The sequence below is a fragment of the Dama dama genome, chromosome 1 (genome assembly GCF_033118175.1).
Source record: "Dama dama isolate Ldn47 chromosome 1, ASM3311817v1, whole genome shotgun sequence".
Lineage (NCBI taxonomy): Eukaryota > Metazoa > Chordata > Mammalia > Artiodactyla > Cervidae > Dama > Dama dama.
In genome coordinates this window covers 61097521-61111770 of record NC_083681.1, presented here as the reverse complement: position 1 = coordinate 61111770, position 14250 = coordinate 61097521, and the positions used below count along the sequence as shown (strand labels likewise).

The 14250-nt window shown below is 36.9% G+C and overlaps 1 protein-coding gene across 2 annotated transcripts in view; it reads right to left on the bottom strand.

Moving 5' to 3' along the window:
- Positions 1-14250, bottom strand: part of ELP4 (elongator acetyltransferase complex subunit 4) — a 225699-nt gene that overhangs the window by 198819 nt on the left and 12630 nt on the right. For both annotated transcript variants that reach the window (XM_061151202.1, XM_061151213.1), the window contains exon 3: positions 2170-2291. In XM_061151202.1, coding sequence (XP_061007185.1) covers positions 2170-2291 — 122 coding nt within the window. The remainder of the gene's footprint in view (positions 1-2169; positions 2292-14250) is intronic.

Genomic DNA, 14250 nt, shown 5'->3' with positions numbered 1-14250 from the left:
TTTTTGGATTCCAAAATCACTGCAGATGGTGACTATAGTCAAGAAATTAAAAGACGCTTACTCCTTGGAAGAAAAGTTATGACCAACCTAGACAGCATATTAAAAAGCAGAGACATTACTTTGCCAAGAAAGGTCCATCCAGTCAAAGCTATGGTTTTTCCACTGGTCACGTATGGATGTGAGACTGGAGTATAAAGAAAGCTGAGCACCTAAGAATTGATGCTTTTGAACTGTGGTGTTGGAGAAGACTCTTGAGAGTCCCTTGGACTGCAAGGAGATTCAACCAGTCCATTCTCAAGGAAATCAGTCCTGAATATTCATTGGAAGGATTGATTTTGAAGCTGAAACTCTAATACTTTGGCCACTTGATGCGAAGAACGGACTTACGGAAAAGACCCTGAGGCTGGGAACGATTGAAAGTGGGAGAAGGGGACAACAGAGGATGAGATGGTTGGATGGAATCAGACTTGATGGACATGAGTTTGGGTAAACTCTGGGAGTTGGTGATGGACAGGGAGGCCTGGCATGCTGCAGTCCATGGAGTCACAAAGAGACAGACACAAATGAGCAACTGAACTGAACTGTACAAATCAAGGTACCTAATAAAGGTGTCACGGATTGGCTTTCAAATAAAAGAAGGCAGTTCTCTAAGGCAAAATGTAAAAGTATAGTATAGGCTCTAACATCAGTTACACAGCTTGGAAGAGGGAAGAAGTAAAAAAAAAAAAAGTTAAACATTTAAAAAACCACATAGAAATAGGCCTTCCTGCCTATGGCTTGGCAAAAATTTCCTATATAGCTATAAATCCTATATATCCGCTATGTCTGATATAAAATTTTAGGCTCAGTTTATTGTGGAATGGGCTATAATAGCTTCTTTGCAACAGTGATTTTGGCCTTTACTCCATTGCTTCTCACAAGCAGACTACTGTTAGGAAACTGACCAAAACGATTAAGGTCAAACGGAAAAGAAACAAAAGAAGAAACAAACAGAGAAAATAAGAAAGAAAATATCACAAAGGATTAACAGTAGAAATAAGAATGAAGGAAAACAGGCTCTTCAATCAGAAGGGAATCATCTGGAAAATTACACAAAGGGTTTCTCTTTGGTGGTTAGTTGCTTAGTCGTGTCCGACTCTTTGCAACCCCAAGGACTGTAGCCCACCAGGTATCTCTGTCCACAGGGATTCTCCAGGAAACAATATGGAGTGGGTGGCCATGCCCTTTTCCATTTCTCCCGGATTTATTTTAATTTGATAAACAAAGTCTGACCCATAGGAAAGAACCATGTTAGTTTTGACTTCAGTATTACAATAATTTTTATGTTTGAGAGTAGAAATTTATTGGTGTCTCTTGATAGTTATTATAAATTAGTATTTGTCATGCTACAGATTTTTTATAAATGACTTATTCATTTGCCATTTTGCAAACTATACAGTGAAATTAAAACATCCTCTGAGGAAAAAAAATGACTTTATGAATTCTAATCAAAGGATGGCTTAAAACTGAGATCCTATTCTGTACAAAGAAAAAAAGAATTTTAAAAGTCACAATTGCCTTCTCTGAGGTGAAAAGTATGCTTTGACTAAAAAAGATATAGTACTGGGTGGGCCAAAAAGTTCCTTAAGATCTTATGGAAAAAGCCAAAGGAACTTTTTGGCCAACTCAATATTTTAATCACATATTTTAGTATTATTGCTTATTTCTTAGAAGAAAATAACTTCTGGCATTCTCAAAACAAAATAATTTTAATAAATGAGTACTTCTAATTTCTGTATCATTCTTCCAACTTATACCTTTGGAATATTGGTTAACATAAAATCTGACAATATTTTGCAGTTGTTTTTCTTTACCTAGCTAGTTTATTAAATTCTCACACCATCACTTAATAACAATTTTGTTTACTCTTAGCTTTAAATAGCTTATTAAAATTTCCTCATTCTGATAAAAATTTTAAGTTAAAAAATTGTTCAAGACTCTAAAAATAAGACCATATGTTCAAATAAATCTGATACATTTCTTTAAGAGAAAAAAAGACTTGTGAGGTCCTATTAATATATTTAAATACAGTTTGCACATACACAAATATATATCTTGCTTACATATACATAAGCAACATTTTTTTCATGAAACGTTCAAAATGTAGTATTGAATTAACATATTCTGTACCTGTAAGATGTCAGCAGGGTCGTCTTTTGCAGATGCAACCAACAAAGCATGGCCACTGACAATTCCTTCTGCCAGGAAATACTTGAAGAGCAAAGGAGAATAAATGTTGTATTTATCCTCTTCTGTAAGAAAGAAAAAAAATAATAGTCAGAATTCTACCATGTATTAAGCATACTCAAACGCTTTTATATTTTTTCTCCTTAAAACAAGTATATGAGGTGGAACAATAACTATGTCTTCCGAAGAAGATATATGAATGGTCAACAAGATCGTGAAAAGATGTTCAATGGTACTAAACATAAAAAAAATGCAACCTGAAACACTGAAAAACCACTAAATTCCTGCTAAAATAGCTGAAATAAAAATAGAATACCAAGTATTGAAAAAATGTGGAGCAAATAAAACATTCCTATATTGCTAGAGGCAGTGTAAAATGGTAAAATTTGGAAAATAGTTTGGCAGTTTCTTATAAAGTTAAACATAACACTTATAAGAATCAGCAACTCCATTCCTGCTTATTACCCATAAGAGATGACAAGACATGTTCACACAGAGATGTACACATAATGTTTACGACAGTTTTTCCGTAAAAATCAAAAACTGGAAATGATACAAATGTCCATCAACCAGTGAATGGAAAAACAGATGGTACGTCCACCAATGAGATAATACTCAACAAAAGAAATGGGCTGCTGATAGATGGGCAACAACATGAATCTCAGAAACATTAAGTGAAAAAAGTCAGACGTAAAAAGTATATATGATATGACTGCCTTAATGTGATAGTCTGGAGAAAGCAAAACTAAATTCTAGTGCTAGAAAGATATTAGGTCTTTGGGGGCCAGGAAATATTTGGGTCTGAAAAAATATAGGGGGGATGCTGGAAATGGTTTATATCGTGATTGTTGTGGTGGTTACATGAGTATATATATTTGTAAAAAAATCACTAAAATACATATTTAAAATGGGTCTGTTTTATCATATTGATATGTAAATTATAATTCAGTAAAGGCAGTTTATTAAAACAGTCTCCTATGGCATACCTAAAATACCATGTGGTAATTTGTCTATAAACCTTCTTGGCACAGAATATTAAAGTAAATCCACGATCAAAAATGTAGTCGATTTAGGGACTTCCCTGGTGCTACACTGGCTAAGAATCTTCTTGCCAATGCAGGGGACACAGGTTTGATCCCTGGTCTGGGAAGATACCACATGCTGCAAAGCAACTAAGCCTGTGAGCCACAATTAAGATCACAGCAAAGTGATTCAGTTATACATGTATCTATTCTTTTTCATATTCTTTTCCATCACAGTTCATCACAGGATATTGAATATACTTCCCTGTGCTGTGCAGCAGGATGGTTACAATTCTTATTGAATTTTGTATCCCACTTTTTCCACTTAATCTCACATGAATTACAGTCTTGTAACTATGATGTTTAAGAGGCATAATATTCTAGTAAATTTATGTCTCATAATTTACAATATTTAGTCCTCTCCCCAATATGGACTTTTATGTCACTTTCAGGCTTCTGTCACTATTAAATACAGAAGCATTAAAGTGCTTTAAATCCCTTATGTCCAACATAGAACGTAGAAACTCATGTTTTCTTCTATCAAATGTGGTCTTCTTTCAGTTTTTAGAATATCAGAATTTATTCTTAGTACCTCTTCTCTCCCTCTCACCAATACACCCTTCTCTCCATGCCTAAAATCCTGTTTTATTTTCAAACTATTTTTAGAATTCACTTTGCTCCATGCCAATGTCTCTCCTTTAGGTTTGCTACCAACAGCTCTTGCTAGATGACTGCAATTTCCTCTTACTTCTTTGCATCCACTCTAATCTTCCTTCAATTTAGCAGTGACCTTTTCAAAATATTCAATATAAACCTGATTATGTCACTTCCCTACTTAAAATCTTTTAGTGGTTTCTCATTGCTCCTGGGAGAAAGAACTAAATCATTTAGTGTGGTCTACAGTCTCTGCATGGTTGTAGCCAAGGAGGAGAGCTTAATGTGCAAAAATAAAAATACTTCCTAAAAGTGGTATAACATAATATAAGATTATTGTTTTCCTTTAGAAGGTACATAATTGTCACTGAATAACTATTCAGTAAAGAAAAAAAAAGTAAACCTAAATTATTTAACTGTGCTGTGCAGTGCTTCGTTGCTCAGACTTGTCCAACTCTTTGAGACCCTATGGACTACAGCCTGCCAGGCTCCCCTGTCCAAGGGGATTCTCCAGGCAAGAATACTGGAGTAGGTTGCTATGCCCTCCTCCACGGTATCTTCCCAACTAAGGGATCGAACCTATGTCTCCTGCATTGCAGGTGGATTCTTTACCGTCCAAGACACCATTATTTAACTAGAAAAATAGAAATAATTATTTATAAAATTGAGGACACACAATACCCAGGTGGCACTAGTGGTAAAGAACCCATCTGCCAATGCAAAAGACGTAAGAGATGTGGATTTGATCCCTGGGTTGGGAAGATCCCATAGGGTCACAAAGATTTGGATATGACCGAAGTGATTTAGCATGCAATACTCAGACGGGGAATAAAATATACACATTAGTACTGCAAAGAGCTGGACATAGCTGAAGCAACTGAGCACGCATGCACACACTGTGTAAACGATGGATATTCGCTTGTAGATTATAAAAAATATTGAATGATTTATCATCAATGAAGACATAAAACAACTAAACTAAATGGCAAAGTTCCCACTTTTTTACCTACTTCTTAAATGATTAAGGGTCTTGACTTCTTAAAAAAATCTACATACAATCCCTACTGATCTTATCTATATTCATATCTTAAATTACTATCTCTAGTAGTCATACTGCATCTGAACTCAGGACTTTAGTATAAATGACTTCACCTCATTGGCTAGATTCCCTTAAATCCTCCCAAATTCAGATTAGATAACCTCATTTTTGGAGAAGCTTTCCTCAAGCCTAGGTGACATGATCAGAGTGCCCTTGGGCATAGTGTTAACTCCTACAACTAGCATTTAATACACATTATTGAAATTTCCCCACTAAGCTAAAAATTCCTCAGGGCAGAGAACACATCTTACTGTTGTATCACTAGTACTGGGCACACTGTTGTTGTTCAGTCGCTAAGTTGTATCTCTTTCAGGATTGCATGGACTGTAAACAACCAGGCTCCTCTGTCCATGGGATTTCCCAGGCAAGAACACTGGAGTGGGTTGCCATTTCCTCCCTCCAGGGAATCTTCCTGACCCAGGGATTGAACTTGTATCTCCTGCATTGGCAGGTGAATTCTTTACTGCTGAGTACCAGGCAGGCCCACTAGGCACATAGTACACAGCAAATGTTTATAATTATTAAGGGAAAAACAAAAATCTATCTTGTCTTGTAAACTCAGTCAGATCTACTGTACTTTGGCAGAAAACATAAAACATATCCTATCGTAGACACACACACACACACACAAACACTATAATTGTTATCAACCCTACTCTTTCAAAGACTCCATAGGGCAGCAAAAACTAATGGGGGGAAGATCACCCAATTAGGGATTAGCAAAAAAAGGCAAAAAATAATTTAAGCTGTTGAAGCTGAAAATTACCAACACTATGAAAAAATTTTGAGATTGTACAAGCATTTCATTAATCTATTTAATAAATCCTCATAATACTGGGCAGACAAAAATGATAACGATGTGACAGACTGCCAAAAAGGAAACACAGTTTTGGCCTATATCAATAGTCCAATTCCTAGTTTGAAAGAAAAGACTGTTCTATTCTATTCTATGGTAGCTGACCAGACTGATAATAATATATCATTTGAGGACTTGCACGGACTAAAGCATCTTCCAAATGGGTGACCAGGATGCTGAAGGGATTGGAAAGCATGAGAAAAGAATATTTTCCTTGAAGAAAAAGAGACCCAAGGGATGCAAGTGAGCTGGCTTCAAATATTTCATGGGCTGTCATATGGCAATGGAATTAAACTTGCTCATTAACAAATCAAGGCAAACTGGAAGTGGTCAAATAGGAGGTGGTAAGAGCGAACGTCAACATTCTAGGAATCATTGAACTAAGATGGACTAGAATGGGTGAATTTAACTCAAATGACCATTATATCTACTACTGTGGGCAGGAATCCCTTAGAAGAAATGGAGAAGCCATCGTGGTCAATAAAAGAGTCCGAAATGCAGTACTTGGATGCAATCTCAAAAAGAACAGAATGATCTCTGTTCATTTCCAAGGCAAACCATCCAATATCACGGTAATCCAAGTCTATGCCCCAAACAGTAATGCTGAAGAAGCTGAAGTTGAACAGTTCTATGAAGACCTACAAGACCTTTTAGAACTAACACACAAAAAAGATGTCCTTTTCACTATAGGGGACTGGAATGCAAAAGTAGGAAGTCAAGAAACACCTGGAGTAACAGGCAAATTTGGCCTTGGAGTATGGAATGAAGCAGGGCAAAGGCTAATAGAGTTTTGCCAAGAGAATGCATTGGTCATAGGAAACACCCTCTTCCAACAACTCAAGAGAAGACTCTACACATGGACATCACCAGATGGTCAACACCGAAATCAGACTGACTATATTCTTTGCAGCCAAAGATGGAGAAGCTCTATACAGTCAGCAAAAACAAGACCAGGAGCTGACTGGGGCTCAGATCATGGACTTCTTATTGCCAAATTCAGACTTAAATTGAAGAAAGTGGGGAAAACCACTAGACCATTCAGGTATGACCTAAATCAAATCCCTTATGATTATACAGTGGAAGTGAGAAGTAGATTTAAGGGACTAGATCTGATAGACAGAGAGCCTGATGAACTATGGACGGAGGTTTGTGACACTGTACAGGAGACAGGGATCAAGACCATCGCCAAGAAAAAGAAATGCAAAAAAGCAAAATGGCTGTCTGAGGAGGCCTTATAATAGCTGTGAAAAGAAGAGAAGTGAAAAGCAAAGGAGAAAAGGAAAGATATTCCCATCTGAATGCAGAGTTCCAAAAAATAGCAAGGAAAGATAAGAAAGACTTCCTCAGTGATCCATGCAAAGAAACAGAGGAAGACAAGAGAATGGGAAAGACTAGAGATGTCTTCAAGAAAATTAGAGATACCAAGGGAACATTTCATGCAAAAATGGGCTCAATAAAGGACAGAAATGATATGGACCTAACAGAAGCAGAAGATATTAAGAAGAGGTGGCAAGAATACACAGAAGAACTGTACAAAAAACATCTTCACAACCCAGATAATCACGATGGTGTGGTCACTCACCTAGAGTCAGACATCCTGGAATGTGAAGTCAAGTGGGCCTTAGGAAGCATCACTAGGAACAAAGCTAGTGGAGGTGATGGAATACCAGTTGAGCTACTTCAAATCCTGAAAGACGATGCTATGAAAGTGCTCCACTCAAATGCCAGCAAATTTGGAAAACTCAGAAGTGGCCACAGACCTGGAAAATGTCAGTTTTCATTCCAATCCCAAAGAAAGGCAATGCCAAAGAATGCTCAAACTACCACTCAATTGCACTCATCTCACACACTAGTAAAGTAATGCTCAAAATTCTCCAAGCCAGGCTTCAGCAATACATAAACTGTGAACTTCCAGTTGCTCAAGCTGGATTTAGAAAAGGTAGAGGAACCAGAGATCAAATTGCCAACATCTGTTGGATCATTGAAAAAGCAAGAGAGTTCCAGAAAAACATCTAGTTCTACTTTAGTGACTATGCCAAAGCCTTTGATTGTGTGGATCACTATAAACTGTGGAAAATTCTGAAAGAGATGGGAATACCAGACCACCTGACCTGCCTCTTGAGAAATCTGTATGCAGGTCAGGAAGCAACAGTTAGAACTGGACATGGAACAACAGATTGGTTCCAAATAGGAAAAGGAGTACGTCAAGGCTGTATATAGTCACCCTGCTTATTTAACTTATATGCAGAATACATCATGAGAAACGCTGGGCTGGAGGAAGCACAAGCTGGAATCAAGATTGCCCGGAGAAATATCAATAACCTCAGATATGCAGATGACACCACCCTTATGGCAGAAGGTGAAGAAGAACTAAAGAGCCTTTTGATGAAAGTGAAAGAGGAGAGTGAAAAAGTTGGCTTTAAGGTCAACATTCAGAAAACTAAGATCATGGCATCCGGTCCTAACACTTCATGGCAGATAGATGGGGAAACTGTGGAAACAGTAGCAGACTCTATTATTCTGGGCTCCAAAATCACTGCAGATGGTGATTGCCACCATGAAATTAAAAGACACTTACTCCTTGGAAGGAAAGTTATGACCAATTTAGACAGCATATTAAAAAGCAGAGATATTACTTTGCCAACAAAGATCTGTCTAGTCAAGGCTATAGTTTTTCCAGTGGTCATGTATGGATGTGAGAGTTGGACTATAAAGAAAGCTGAGTGCCAAAGAATTGATGCTTTTGAACTGTGGTGTTGGAGAAGACTCTTGAGAGTCCCTTGGACTGCAAGGAGATCCAACCAGTCCATCCTAAAGGAGACCAGTCCTGGGTGCTCATTGGAAGGACTGATGTTGAAGCTGAAGCTGCAATACTTTAGCCACCTGCTGTGAAAAGCTGACTCATTTGAAAAGACCCTGATGCTAGGAGGAACTGGGGGCAGGAGGAGAAGGGGACGACAGAGGATGAGATGGTTGGATGGCATCATTGACACGATGGACATGGGTTTGGGTGGACTCCGGGAGTTGGTGGTGGACAGGGATGCCTGGCATGCTGCAATTCATGAGGTCGCGGAGAGTTGGACATGACTGAGCAACTGAACTGAACTGAACTGAAGTGCCTAAAATAGACTGAGCAATGACTGAAATATCACTAAAGCACACAAGAAATGTTACAGACGATTCAACAAGCTTGGCTATAAAAGAGAAGAGAAAAAGCAGTAATTAGAGAGTCAGAGTTAAGGGGGAAGACCCTCTTCCTTTGAAAAACAAGTGCACATAGAAAAGAACTTAAAGGTAGTAGTGATAAGAAATGAAAATTTATATTGGCAGGTACTTGGAAAGGTAGTAGGAGAAAAATCTAAAGTGCAGGTGCAAGGATGATTCTCTAACTGAAGAAGATATATCTCATCTTTCTTTTTGTGAATAGAGCTAAGCTTTGAGGATTGATGGTGGGAAGTTGTTTTCGATGAGACAGACTCTTACTTCTGCATGAAACAAGTCATTCCAGGAAAAGAAGGAAAAAGTGGTACTATCTGATGTTTGAGGACAAAAGAGTTTTAAAAGGCCACTGAGGTTAACGCGAATGAAAAGGAGGTGATTAGCGTACACAAAAAGTTGCTGGCCAAAGTTCAGTGCCTTCTTGAGGTTGAAGATCATGATCATCTCTAATAAATGATGGAATTAACTAGGAAGTCAGTACATGACAGCAATAAGATGGTATAGAAGAATAACGAAAGATTTATAACTCACTCCAGAAAGAATTTTTAAGATGAGTTATCAGGTTTTAGTATAAAGTGATGATTTAATGTCAGAAAAACTTGATTGTGCATCTAAGCTACTAGGTGCATGACCTTGGATAAGTTACTTGGCTTCCCTTAAAATTTCATCTTCTCTAACATATAGACACCTCATCTGACTACTGTTAAATCGAATGATAAAATACACATTAAGGACTTAGTATGATGCCAGCACACAGTAAATCCTCACTTAACGTTAAATGTTTTAATAGAATATTTAATGATAAGATTTAAAGATATCAAGAGTGTGTTTTGTATGAAATGGGGGTTACAGAAGGCAAACTGGAAAGGTTTAGAAATGATAGGAATACTAGGAAATTGAGCCTACAGAGATAAAAATACCAAATATTATGAAGATAAAAGTAACAGAGAAGGTAAGATCATTAGAACAACCTAATTTTTGGACAATGACCAACAGTAATTAGGAAATGAAGCATGATGGATCTGGTGAATAAAAGGTAACAACAGCCTGAGCCCCACACACTGCAATTTCAGGAGCTGGTATATGGGTTCTGAAGTTTCACAATCTGAATGCTACCTGAGTCTGTCTCAGGGAAAGTAGGCCCAACTTTCCCTCTGACTAGTTCCAAATTAATATGCTCTCCTTTAGAAGTGCTTTCGCCTCTTTACTACAGGAATATACTCTGCTGATATCCTCTCTCCTATGCATGGGTTTATATAGTTTACATATGAATACTCATCTCCCTTCACCTCCCCTCAACTTTTGCCCACAGTTTGACTCAATTTAAACTTTTCCATACCCCTTGCAGGGCTTCTTCAGTGGCTCAATGGTAAATAATCCGCCTGCTAATACAGGACATTTGGGTTTGATCCCTAGGTTGGGAACATTCCTTGGAGACGGAAATGGTGATGCACTTCATTATTTCAGCCTGGAAAATTCCATGGACAGAGAAACTTGGTGGGCTACAATGGGGTCGTAGAGTCAGACACAACTTAGAGACTAAACAACTATTTCTTGGGCCTCCACAAATATCTGCACATTATATATATATTCTTCATAGTTATTCCACATGCAACCAACAGCCAGCTTAAGTTCATCAAGGGTAAAAACCAAGATGCATATTATCTAACAGTGTTGAACAGACAGTAGTTGTTCAAACACTTTAGGACAAAAGGTTGGGTAGTTTTTTTTCCCAAAGAACTCTACTGGTAACAGTTCAGTTTGTCTTATTTTAGTCTTCTAACATGTTTTACTACTATAAAATAAATTAAGGAGAACACAAGATATAATCATACAAAATAGAAACTGGCAAGCTTTTTCCTAAAGAGTTAAAAGGATACGTATTTCAGGCTTGTGAACTATACAGTCTCTGTTGAATCTACTTAGCTCTGCCCTTGTAAGTGCAAAAAAAAAAAAAAAGTTAGAATGTGTAAATAAATAGAGTATGATTATGTTTCAATAAATCTTTATAGATAAAGCACCAGGCAACAGGTTGTAGTTAATCAACTTGTGTACCATAAGGAAAATGCTCAAAATTGACTACATGATGTAACAGAAAAACACAGCTCAGCAAATTCAAAGAGCTTGAAGACAACTGATGAGAAAATACGATACTGTCCTGTGAGAGAGATGTTGGGACTGCTTAGTTTTTGCAGTTGTATGAAATAATAACAAATTCAAACTAGGAAAAGTATGACAGATTCTAAGGTGATCCCCATGATCTCTTCCCTGATATGTGCCCTTGTGTTTTGAATTCTCTTTGAATGTGGGTGGAACCTCTAACTTGCTTTGAACCCAAAGAATATGGCAAAGGTGATGGTACATCACTTGTTACATAAAGCTGTAACATCTGTCGCCTTGGGAGACTGTCTCCCCACTGGTCTTGAAGAAATAAGATGCCATGTTGTGAGAGAGTGGCTCTGGCTGACAGCAAGGAACTGAATGTGGTCAGTCACCCTGGGAGACTGAAACAGATCCATCCTCTGCCAAACCTTCGGTGAGAACCCAGCCCTGACTCACTCCTAGACTGTCTGCTTGCAGAGGACCTAGAAATTGTGCGATAATAAATGTGTGTTCTTTTCAAGCTAGCTAAGTTTCTGTTAATATTGTTACACAGAAACAGGTAACTAATACAGAAGTACACACATAGGTAGTTGTAATTCATCGTTTAAAAGCATATCACTCACCTCTTATTTCTAGAATGAGAATTACATAATCAACCTAAGAGATTAAAAATAATGTGTTCTTAAATGTCACATAACTTGTATCTTAATTACTGATTTCTATTAAATCTCTTTGATGTTTCATATCTCCACATATAGCTCAAGATCCTTTATGTAAAAAGAAGCTGTGTGAACTTTAAATATTTATGCTATGCTTTCACTTTTGATACTTTTCAGGTGTGCCAAATTTACATGTGAAGCAGACTGTCAGAAAGCTATCTAAACATAAAACACCTCAAAACCTTTTCCAGTGCTAAAGAATGAAACATGTTTTAAGAAAACTCTATATTTGATTTTCAAAGCACAGGTAGGAGTCCCCCAGTTCTTCCTCAGAGAATGGCCTTTTACATATTCATATTCATTCATTTTGTTGCATTCCAAAGGTCTAAAATAGCCCTCTCATGGGTTTTCAGGCAGTGCTCACTGTGTGCAATTTCCACAGTTAGATTGCTTCTGAAACTGAAAACCCACTACTCTGTTACCCCACACACATGTGCATGTGCACACTGGTACACGTGACTGTCTTGGTAAATGAGAAAATTATTAGAAATATTCACAGCCTATAGTGAAAGTTATTAATTAACGAAAATCACCTTCATACTTTGGTGGTGGTGGTGGTTTAGTCGCTAAGTCACGTCCGACTCTTGCGACCCCATGGACTATAGCCTGCCAGGCTCCTCTGTCCATAGGATTATCCAGGCAAGAATACTGGAGTGGGTTGCCATTTCCTTCTCCAGGGGATCTACCTGACCCAGGAATTGAACCCAGGTCTCCTGCATGGGGCAGGCAGATTTTTTACCAACTGAGATACAAGGATTTTCCTTATTTGTGGAATTTAAAAAAATCTTTGAGTGACAAGCATATAGTGATGCCCTAAGCTCCTAACCTCTGACCTTAAATCTTCATATTGGCTTACATTTAGACCATTCACCCTTTCTTAAGGCAGAGTTCACCTACTATATATGTTGTACTTACTTGAAAATGGAGAAAAGGAGAAAACCTAGTAGATAAGACTCCTTCTGCTAATCTAATCTTTCAAAGAAATGTAAAAATGCTTCCAAATTTTAAGATTTCCTAAAAAAAAAAAAAACCAAGGTAACATAATAAAACTAAGTTTACTTAAAAGTATTTTTTAATTAATTTATTTTTAATTGAAGGGAAATCACATTAGTTTCTACCAAACATCGACAAGTATTGCACTGGTTTCCAGCAAACATCAACATGAATCTAAGTTCATTTAAATTATACATATCGTTAAAAATCTTATACACTGAGAAAATGATAGTAGTGCAAAAACAATAATGAGATAATTCAGAACATCAGCTTTACGAAAAGACTAGACTCTACAAAGGTGGCCTTTGCTTTATACTTGCTGTACTGTTTTGTTTAATTATTAATTCAATAAATAGTTACTGAATACCTAGTGTAATACTTGGTGAACTGATACTTCATCATAGATAGACTTTTAAAAAAATCTGTCACTGTACTTTATTCTTATTTGAGTTTTCCTTTATTACTTATTATTAAAAAAAAATCTCAGATCACCAGCTTCATTAGGCATGTGTTCTTTCCACATAACTGCCAATGTCACCACTAAGCTTTCTGCCACTGCATAACCAGTACCCACTTCCTCCAGTTTTCAGTAACAGGCATCTTCCTTTACATTCTCATTGGCAGTGTCCTCAAACTACAGATTTCTACTAACAATCTGTTTATAGTGATTCAAGTCTCTAATATACTCCTCAAAATCCTTGTAGCCTTTGCCTACTGCCTGGTTTGAAAGCCACTACCATATATTTATTTTATATTTGTTATGGATGCACCCACTCTTAAAACACCAGAATCTGTTATGAAATAACATCTCCAATGCTTGCAGAAGATGATTGCCTACTTAAAATTCAAGTCAATCTATAAACAATTCAAAAGGTGCTGGTTATAAGATTGATATACAAAAATCAACAGGAATTCCTTGTACAATTACAACCAACCATAAAATATATTAACAGTAAACACATGTATTATCATATTAACTTATGTTATATTGTTTGCTTCACTTGTATCTCCTCTTTAAGGAAAGAGAATAACTCATTTATATTTGTAACCCCAGTATCTAGCATGCAAGCAGGTGTTCAATGAAAATTTCAGAATGATTATCAATCATCATTGGATTCTTAGTATCATTCACACATATTTTCCCTGGAGAAAAGAATAAAAATTCACTTGCATATTTTTTAAACCACTACAATAACTCACTATATTTTTGTACATTAAAAAGTTCCAGTTCAAATCAAGAAATCCCATTCTCCACTTTTCACCTATTTGGACTGATAAAGATTAAAATCCTTGATAATGTACAACATTGTTAAGGGTGAAGGTAACCTAGTTATAACAGCTGACTAAAGTATTCGGTAG